This window comes from Alligator sinensis, unplaced genomic scaffold, assembly GCF_000455745.1.
Source record: "Alligator sinensis unplaced genomic scaffold, ASM45574v1 scaffold536_1, whole genome shotgun sequence".
Taxonomy (NCBI): Eukaryota; Metazoa; Chordata; order Crocodylia; family Alligatoridae; genus Alligator; species Alligator sinensis.
In genome coordinates, this window is record NW_005842951.1 from 406,295 (window position 1) to 416,675 (window position 10,381).

The 10,381-nt window shown below is 42.5% G+C and overlaps 1 protein-coding gene across 1 annotated transcript; it reads right to left on the reverse strand.

Annotated features, from left to right (window-relative positions):
* Window positions 1–3,579: 3,579 nt before the first annotated feature.
* BRIX1 (BRX1, biogenesis of ribosomes) lies at window positions 3,580–10,322 on the reverse strand. Its single transcript, XM_006036358.3, has 10 exons — window positions 9,964–10,322; window positions 9,042–9,153; window positions 8,305–8,348; window positions 6,752–6,822; window positions 6,049–6,098; window positions 5,878–5,951; window positions 5,648–5,698; window positions 5,264–5,365; window positions 4,471–4,599; window positions 3,580–4,078 (listed from the first exon to the last, which is right to left on the reverse strand). The coding sequence occupies exons 1-10, from the start codon at window positions 10,096–10,098 to the stop codon at window positions 3,815–3,817; spliced, it is 1,032 nt and encodes a 343-aa protein (XP_006036420.1). The 5' UTR covers window positions 10,099–10,322; the 3' UTR covers window positions 3,580–3,814.
* Window positions 10,323–10,381: the final 59 nt, after the last annotated feature.

Sequence of the window (10,381 nt, forward strand, 5' to 3'; positions counted from 1 at the left end):
ATGGAACGTTGCCGGCGCCAGCGAACGTTCCACGGCGCTAACGCTCGGAGCCGCCCCGCGGCGGAGGGGGAGGGGGATCCCCAGGGGAGCCGGGCTGCCACGAGTGGGGCTGGGCGCGCACAGACCGGAGCAGGATGAGCGTGGGGCTGAATTTGTTTGCTTTATTCCCTCTTCCTGGTTCCTCTTCCTTGCAGCTCCAGGTTGTCAGTAATAGATGCCACCCGCTAAAAAGTGGGGATTTCATCAAGAATGTGTATTTACTCATTAAAGTGTAAGAGAATGGCATGCAGAAAAGAAAAAAGACCTGAGATTGGGTTGGGATTATGTGGCAAAATCCAGGGACGCTTCTGGAAGAGGGGGGCACTGCCCGACCCGAGGCCCAGTTGCCGTGTACCAGCCGTGCCCTCCAGGCCTGTGCGCCGTGTAGGTAGCGCTGAATTAGGAGCTGTGTTTAGGAGGGGATTACAGGTGGAAGTCCTTTTCAGATCATGCCAGACTGCACATCTCTGCTCTCTGGGGACTCTCCCAAGGAAACCTAGGCAGACTCCTTAGTTTGTAAACGTCAACCTGACAACTAACAGGCCGGGGTTGTGTGCTATGTATGTTCCTGTGAATAAAGAGCTGACTTTGAGCTGGGATTATGGGGAAAAAACGTTTTTGGATCCTCTCCGTCACCCAGGTACTCTCCAGAAGAAGTCTGGGCTTGACACAATGCTCAGTTTCTGAGCGCCAACCTGCCACCCACCCCTCAATACCTGCATGCTAAATGCATTGTGCCAAATAAAGATATTATTTTGGGCTGGGATTACGGGGCAAAGCCCCCTTTGGGTCACCCCAAACCACTCATCTCCCTAACTTGAGGATCTGAATAACTGGGCAGGATGGTGCCCAGCCTGAAGCTTGGTTTTCACATGCCAGCCAGCTAACTGAGAGCTACCCAGGGTTACATGCTATGTAAGCAGCACCAAATAAGGTGAGGGTTTCCAGACAAAATCCCTTTTTGGTCACCCCAAACCTCACCTCTCCACCCCTGGGGAACTCCCCTGAAGAAGCCTTTTCAGGCTGCATTTGATCCTTGGGTTTTTCCACCAGATTTCTATATGTAACATTAAGTAATTTGGTAGTATCAGAGTTATGTTGAAGCTGTGATGACATTAAGTTAATTGAAATAAAACTATATGCACATCTAGCTCTATATCAAATTACTGAACCATGCCTTCTCAAATGCCAGGCGGGAGCTTTTCAGAGATGGTAGTACCCTGTTCCCTTGCCCCCAAAATCCTTTTCTTGTATCCTGTATTTAGGTTTCCTGTATTTAAGTAGATGGAATATTGCTAGTTAAAACATGTCACCAGTCCTGATTAATTCAACAGGGAACATCAGACATGTTCACACATTTAACCTTTGTTTTGGCAAACTCTGCTTTCTCATTGCAGTTACAAAGTAGTTGGGGCAAGGTGCAGTACTGGCAACCATTTTGTATGTTTCCATAAACTTGGCAAGACTGAGTTGACATTGCTACGATGGAATTTGAGAATTAAAAAAGGAAGGATGTGGAGATGCATCTGCCACCAAAGAAGAGTTCCCTAAAGCTCTTAGGGAGTACAGCGTACCAAGCTATGTTGTTGCTGTACAAATGTCTTAGAAACATTAAGGATGTTAGCAGGGGCACACAGATCTTTAAATACATGCCAAAGCCTCACTCTCAGGAATTAAAGACACTGTACTGGTATTAATAAGGGTCAGGTTCACCTGCTACCATAACTTAGAGTAGACTGAACGACCTGTGACCGTTATCACTGGGTGCTGGGTGGCTATTAAATTACCTGGCAACTTCTAGGGTGCCAATGGCTTTGTGCAGAAGAGCATCTTAGAGGCAGTACTAGTCTTACCCCGGTGGAGGAAATGCCACCAAAAAAATTATACATCTGAAGTCCACTCCTTGATTGGGTAGGCTGGGCTCTTTAGCCCTGGTCAGCAGCTAGCCTAGCCCTGACCGATGAACAAATGGATGTTCTTTACTCTGGCAGCTCCTGCAGCCAACCTGGTTCCCAACATACTGGCATTTGCCTTTTCTAAGATTAAATTAGCCCAGCTGAGCAGGGGACACTGGTGTGTGGACAGCTGTGTCTCCGTATACACTGCTTAGGATTTTGTGCCCTGTCCTGAAAAACATTTGTTTTGGAGTGATCTGAAAAGGATCGTGCTAGATAATCCCAACCCAAATCCAATTGCTTATTCAGGTCTACATACCTGGCAGAGGCACATCACTTGGCAGTCTGGCATGTGAAAACTGAGCTTCAGGTCAGGCAGCACCCAGGCCAGACTTTAGGAGAGTTCCCCACTGGTGAAATTAGCTTTGGGGAAACCGAAATAGATGTTTGCCCCATATTCCTGGCCCAAAATTAGTTTATATGGCTCAGTATACCTACCTTATCAGTTGACACTCAAGACATGCTTCAGGTCAGGCAGGGGGCTGTCCAGACTTCTTTGAGGGAGTCTAGCAGTGGCAGGGATTTCTGGTTTGGGGTGACCCAAAAAGGATTTTGCCTAGTAATACCAGCCCAAACTCAGCTCCTTTTTCAGGGCTCAGTACCTAGTACAGGCCAGAGTGGAGGGGTGTTAGTTATCAGCCTGGTATTTGCAAACAGCTTTGGATTAGGCAGGATCCTGCCTAGGCTTCTTTGGGAAGAGGCCCCTGACAGCAGAGACATGTGGTTTGGGGTGGCTCAAAAGGATTTCCATCAGTAATCCCAGTCCAAAGCTATCTCCTGAGACCCAGGGGCTTGTGAGTTAGCAGCCTGGCACTTACAAACCGGGCCCTGGCCAACCTGAGGCTTTTCTTAGTCTTAAGAGAATCCCCCACTGACAGAGATGTGTTCTTTAGTGACCCGAAAAAAAAATTTCAGCTGCAATTCCATTCCAAACACAGCTAACTATTAACTGTGTCAATTTTAAATTAATGTAATGGGGGCCTTTATACATCACCCTAAGATACTTCCATAACATGAGGAAGTGTTGCGTTTCCAGGAGCACTAGGATCCATGAAGGACTTGCTCTTCTTACCTCTGAGCAGATATAGTACAGATCCTACAGGGGTTATCATTACAAAGGTAAAATATTGTGACCAAGATATCCAAGGGAAGTGGTGCTGGCTCCTACCCTGGGGGTCTTTAAGAAGCAGCTTGATGCCTACCTGGCTGGGGTCATTTGAGCCCAGTTTTCTTCCTGCCCAGGCAGGGGGTCGGACCTGAAGATATGCAAGGTCCCTTCCGACCCTACTTCTATGATAGTCCACCCTATTTTCCAAGGACTGAGAGACATGACCCAAAGAACTAAGAAAGCCTTTATAAAAAGCAAATTCAATCTTCAAGATAATGGACATAGATTTCTGCTGCGCCAGACCAAGGAAGCAGACTGTGACTTGTGACTGATGGAAAGTGCTAGAAAATTCTTATTGCTATATTTATCCCTCCCCAACCCCAGGAAGCAGGTCAGATGGTTCTTAAAAAATGATTCCTATGTAAGAGGCATGGCATATCATTATACTTGTAAAAAGCTATTTAAATCAAAGAGAAATGAAAAACAACAACAAAAAAAATGTATTTAAAATGAGTCCCACAGGTATATATATACACAACCTGCCTCTCAGATCACAACTCCACATCTGATTTTTTTCCATTTACTCAAAATTGATGGCACATAGGCACCGATGTAAAAAGATATTTACATTAGTATATGCAAGGCAGCTATAAAATATAGCTAAACACAAATATACAAGGCTGAGAGGTGATCTAGTTTAAATTTGCAACTGTTATGCTCCCACTCTGGAAAGCTTTTTTTGCTTCTTCCTTTGACGTTGAAATTGTTTCTTTCTCTTCTTTAAATTGACTTTTGGCTCTGGTTTCACCAACTCTATCTCCAAGGGCTTTTCTCCAGTTGGTGTTTCAAAGACAGTCTCAGTAGGGTCTTCTGGAATACATGTCTTGTCTTCTTTACTCTTAATCTTTTGAAGTTCTTTCATTTGATGTTTTTCTTTAAATTTAGCAGCTATAGCCAATCTTATCATCCGCCGATGCTATAAAAATTAAGGAAAGTTAATGCAGGTGTGGCAAAAAGCAAGGAGATGGAAAAAATTCACACTAACATTTGGAATTCACACAAAACATTTTATAATGTAAATGCAGACAGAAGAACCGCCGAATTAAAAAAAAAAAAAAAAGGGACCCAAAGATTACTTACTGTTCAGTGGCCAAATTTCTCAGTCTACTCTCACCTTCTCATTGATATTAAACAACTCAGTGTTACTAATTTATGACCACTCACTTGATATACTCGTGATTATTTCTGCCACATCACCTCAAAAATGTTCCTACCCTGTACACAGGGGTCCACTCATGCAAACAGCTTGCAGATCAGGGCTGGAATAGCTTGTTAAACTCAAGCACGGGCAAAGACAAGTCAGCTTACCATGTTTGGAGACTGGTAATGGGGGTTTTCGTACAGAGTCGGTCCTCCAAAGCTGCCCTGGAAAATCTTAATAAGATTTAAGACAAAGCGAGGTCCAATTTCTATAAGGGAGGCATCTTCTTCTACAATCTGTAATGAAAATGCAAAAACAATCAGCCATCTTTGACTGCCCTGTGTTGGACTTCTCAATCAAGAGTAATATGTATAAGTACACATAAAAGATTCACAATAGTGTCTGAGCCTGATATTTAACAGAACCAATTTTTTTTTTTTTTAAGGTTAGCCCTGTTCAACTATGATTACGCCTAACAATTATGTATGTACAAAAGGCGCCTTTAAACACTAAACTGCAGCAGAATTACTAGTGGCCCCTTGGAAAAAGAGTCTAATTTCTGTGCTCTGCTCCACATAAACATTAATATACAAACATGAGCTTGGGCTTTAACTACTAGTATACAGCAGTTTTAGAAAGTAAACTAAGTGAGAGAATGAGGAGTTAAGTAAAGGAGAAGGGGGTACTTCTATTTACAATCATATTCAGTTTAATAACAAATTATCTTAAGCCTAGACCTACAAAGTAAGTCTGTTTTATAGAAACTAGAGCTGAAAGCTCATCTACAATGAAAAGGCGTTTATAATCTACTATAAAAACACTCTTATGATACACGCATGCGAGCATTGGATATAAACCCATCCTGGTAATTAGTTTACCTTTTCAATTCATATGAAATCACTGAATGATTCTCAAGTTATGAGGTTAGTGCAATTCAAAGAATTAAGGGAGATAACTAACCTGATAATTCCGGAACCAGATCCTGTTGTCTGTGATGGAAAATGTGAATACATGATCTATAAAAGGTTGGCTTTTGGGATGATACTGTGGTGTACTAAAGATCTGTAAAAAAAAAGACAAAAAAAGAGCTAAAAAGTTATCAAGATGCCAAATTATTAAATTTATCTTTGCGTTCATCTTAAATCTAACGTTGCATGTTCTCAACCTTATAGGCTTAAATATATGGTAGTTAAAGCACAAAAAGCCCCAGTGACATCATGAAAATAAGTCTTTGTGGCATTGTGGCCTACGCAAAAATATATTAGTGTAATCTTCAGTGTTTAAAAAAACTGAAATGTTAGTAGAAAGATGGTTTGTAAGAAGCAAGAAATACCTAATACCAACCTGAATAAACAACTCTTTTAACAAACCATAGTGTGGTTCCTGATCAAATGCCTGTAAGAGGAAAATACAGTTTTACACACACACAAACAAACAAAAGCAGCAGCAGTGGTATAGAGAACAAGAAAACAAAAAAAAAAAAAAAAAAAAAAAAAAAAAGAAAAAAAAAAAAAAAAAAAAAAAAAAAAAAAAAAAAAAAAAAGAGTCAAGCAAATCTGAAACATTATACTTGCCCGATCAAAAGACAAAAGAGGCCGTGACCCTCTCAAGCAGTTTCCAGTCATCTTCAGCTCTGCAAGTGTGTGAACTACAATGATTTGGAACAGGTTAAGTGTTCAGTAAAAAAAAAGATTGGTGGGGGGGAGGAACCTATATAAAAGCAATAGCCTGAAACCTTGACTTACTATTCTGCACCAAGAATTTGGCTGATGGTCCTTGGGGTGTATTTGAAAGCCTGTAGAAAGAAAAGTCAGCTAATAGCACTGTAGCAAGAAACACTTCATAATTCCATAATACTTCTCATCCAACAATTTATCTAAATGGTTTTAAGTGGTTTGAAACTGCCAGTCAGCTCGTTTTAGATATTTTTCTTCAAATTGCAAGCGCTGTGGTCAGTAGACCTTGAAACAACGAGACTTAACAGAAAGCATTTGAAGTACATTTGCTTTTTAAAATGATAAATAAACCTAAAACTATAGGCTCTCTTCCCATATAATATTAAAGGTCCTGACAGCTATGGGAAGCGGAGCTTAAAATTCTACGGACATCCAGTAAGGTAAACTGGAAATTCTTTGGCAGCTTCAGATAAATTAAAAATTATATCTACTTTTGAAACCAGTATGTAGGCGAATGTAATTGTGAAATTTATTTTCATTTTAAGAAGTACCAAACAAAGGTTAAAGAAGTCATTTTGCTACTGTGTACTTCCACACTTACAGCAAGTTCAACTAATTTTGACTGCAGATACCCTTAAAATGGGTCATTTGTGGAGAGTCAGTTTCTTCTACATCTTTGAATTTCACTATTACTTTAATCAGAACTCTAGTTAAAACGTGAGCTATGGAAACGATACCAAGATATTTAATAAAGTATAATGTATTCTCTTACCACATATAAAGATCCTGTTTCTTTTTGGCTTCAAAAAAGATACACTTGTTGCAGTTTTTTATTTCACAAACCTGTATGAATACACGTGACAAATAAACTATTAGTAACGCTCTGAAGACCTTTTCACAAACCTTCCAAATTAGTCCCTAAAATAATTTTCCAGAACAAACAGGTACAAATCTGAAGATCCTACAGTACTTATTAATACCTAGAGCTGCAGAACAGTTCATTTAAATTAGCAGCCTCTTCAAAAGGCTTTTGGAGTTTGCCTTGCCAGAAAAGCATTAAATACAATGTATTCCCAAGTCTCATGGATTGTGTATGGATGGGGCGTTGCATCAGGGGCCACGACATATGGGTTCTAGTCTTGGCTTTGCCAGCGGCCCGTTGTCGTGGATTTAGGTCAGTTAGTCAACCTATTTGTTACTTACTTTTCCCAACTTTAAACTGCAGGAAAACCTTTTGTAAGGCATTTTTCATGGTTGGGTCATGGAGTGACAGAACAAAATGCTTCTAGCCTATACAGGTTCCTGTTTTTAAAATGAAGTCTTTTTTCTTTTTTTTAAATCAATAATCAGCTCGCAATTTCAAAATAACCTCATTTTAAAGATCATGAATGGCAATTTTCACCCAGGAAGGTAACATAATTAAGCAACAAAATCAGCAGAGGCAGCCACATAAAACAACTACAGGATTACTAGCCTACTCTTCCTAACCAAGAGCTATTCCAGCACCCTGAAACAGAAGAGTTCAGTGTATGACCACCTTACATGCATCAGGATCAGTGTGGAGCAGTGGTTCACGGGCTCCTGCTCCCAGAAGTCTCTTTACCAAGAGCAAAGCCACAGACATGTTTTTGCAGTCTCTTGTCACTTTACCCTCTGATGCCACCAGTTTATCTTATCTGTAAAGAGACCCCAGACTGCTCTGATTACTCTGCAGTATTTCTGTTAGCGCATCCATTTGTACTACAGGGTTAACCCAACTCCTTAACTATGTTCCATGCACTTTTCTTCACCACCTGCTTCAGCCTTGTACAGACAATGTCATCTGTAAACAAACTTGAGTATTTTAGAAAATTACTTACATGACTATGTCTATCTTATTTTTTGGCAACAGCAGCTGTGACAGCCACCTTTTTCAACCCTGTCCTTCCTTCAACCCTTTTGTTACACTTGTTATTCAAAGTATTTGTTGTCATGGCATACTTGGAATTCATAACACAGAGCTCCATCTTATAAGCCTTGGATAGCACTTCTGTTGGTTTCAATGAGAGCTCTAAACATGAAGGACAATCAGAATTATCTGACTTACTAGTCTTGCTTTTCAGAGTCAGAATTAAACAAGAATACCTCTACACAGGAGAATAACTATTTTTTTCCCTAAATAGTTATACTGCCTCTGAAGAAACCCAAACTAAACCAAATAGGGTGATCTGTATCTTCATGCAGTTTAATACAGTTCTCTTTGAGTTCACCTATCTTCCCACTTGGTGCATGTACCGTATCTTGGTTTCATCAGAAATTCAAGCTTTAGATGAATTACAAGATTACCTCATTAATTACGAACAGCTTGTCTTTACGGTCCATCTTAGTGTCTGGAAAACAACAACAAAAGTGTTGTTGAGTAGGCTTATATGCTTTTTCATATTGCCAAGAGGCACACACACTTCAAAGAAGCTGAAGTCATAGCTCACCGAATATAATTACAAGTTCATGTACTATCTATCTTCAGCAATTATGTATTTATCAGTACTGGTTTTCACTGTTACTTCACACCTATGCGTAGACTCTCATTCTGAAACCCTCTGTTCTGCCAGTGACTGGGACCCAGCCCTGTGTTGGAGCACATCAGGAAGGGCTCTACGGACTCTGCTGCAAGACTGCAGTGAGACAGGAAGGCAGCAGTAGCCTGTGGTGCTAGAAGTGGATCACAATTTGCAGCAGTTCTTTCACATATACCAGTGAAAAATCCCAATTGTGCAAAATACTTTGAACGTTTGTAACTGCATGCAAGCAAGTAGCTTGACTAAAGTCAAGGAGATAACCAGAGACAAAGCAATAGGTGTGACTGCTTACCAAATGGAGATGTATGTGACCTTCCCAAAGACCATACTGTTTGTATGGTCAAGCTTTTGCTTTTTTGGGGTTTTTTTAAGAGTAAATAAGGACACCACCATGCAACTAGCTGTGAGGACTATGTGGTCAAAAGGCAGGCAGTTGGAGCTAAAAGGTATAAAACTAATCTAGAAAATACAAGTAGAGTCAGACATGGATAACATCAACACTACCTGCTTTCGAGTGGGGCATCAATGTTCGCAAGTCTTGCATCAGATGTCTCGTCCTGAAGTTAATTCCTCGGGAAGAAAAAATTAGTACACGCTCTTTGTTTTTCCATTTTCCCTAGAAGAAATATAAAGCTCAGGTGAAAATGTGACGTTTCCAACATTAAATAAAAATTGTACTAAATCAGTCATTTTCAACCTATTAAAAGAGTAATGCACTTCTATAAAAGCTTCCACTTAAAAATCTATTTTTTTGTGACAGGCTGCAGATTTATTATAAGCTTCTGCATAAATTTCCTGACCGATCCTACTGGACTATCTACAGCTATCTGCCATGCTACACCTAGATACTGATGTTTTAAGAGGTTCACAAAAGATTTCCCCGACGAGTGTCCCTTTGGATATGCCAATAAGAAATCACAAAAACAAAGGCCCTGAGCACTACACACAACACGCGCACGTTTTGGAGCCAAAATCAACACTGTCGATCCAGAAGCAAGATGAGCTTTTCAACAGCTGCCTGGAAGAGGCCTTACGCTCAAGTCACAAGCTCTCTTACGCAGTGCTGGGTTTACAAGAAAAACGGGTTTTTTTGGATTATTTTTATACACTGGTCCCTCAAGAGTAGCTGCGCTCCTGACACCGTACCCAGGCTGCCGTCCGGCCACGCACTTGGGCTCCTGGCAATCAGAAATGCACCGATGCCCACTGACACCAGGGGGGCTCAACTCCCAGCCCACGGGCCACATGCGGCCCTGCGTGCCAGGCGAGGCCAGGCGGAGGTGGCTCGTTTTCGGCAGCGGGGCCCCGGGAGCCCCAGCAAGGCCGGGCACAGCGCACAGGAGGCGGCGCGGGCCGGGCGGGACCGCATCCTGCTTCACTCCGCGTGGCACCACCGCCCCCGGGGGCAGGGAGAGGAGGCCCTCACCTGGGAGACCGGGGCCGGGACGCGGTGCTCCTCCCTGGCCGGGCCCGGCTCGGCCCCCTCGGCCGCGCCCCGCGCTCTCTTCCTCGCGCCAGCCCGGCCCGCGCCCGCCCCACGCTTCCTCTTCGCCGCCGCCATCGTGCCTGCACCCCGCGTCCTCTCCACGCCGGAAGTCGGCGCTCTGCGCTGAACCACTTCCCTCTCTATGGTTTGCTTCCTGTGTGGTGGGCGCTTTGTGACGTTCGTATCCAGACTGGACACGTCGTATTACGATAGCCATAAAGCACTCCTACTCCAGCCGGCGGCCTTCTTTTACGACGGCCGTAAAACAGCAAGGGACAGGTCAAAAAGTGAACCATCCCCAAGTTCACTGGGCGTCTTTTTATGGCAGTAGTAAAGCACAACCCCGTGTGGCTGGGGG

Bases quoted from the DNA above. Each gene is read 5' to 3' on its own strand.
- BRIX1 (XM_006036358.3), bottom strand. From the start codon at position 10,098: ATGGCGGCGGCGAAGAGGAAGCGTGGGGCGGGCGCGGGCCGGGCTGGC. The intron at 5,699-5,877 runs GCAAGTATAATG...TTCCTCTTACAG, and splicing joins CTCTTTTGTCTTTTGATCGG to GCATTTGATCAGGAACCACA. The intron at 4,600-5,263 runs GTTAGTTATCTC...TTTTCATTACAG, and splicing joins TCTGGTTCCGGAATTATCAG to ATTGTAGAAGAAGATGCCTC.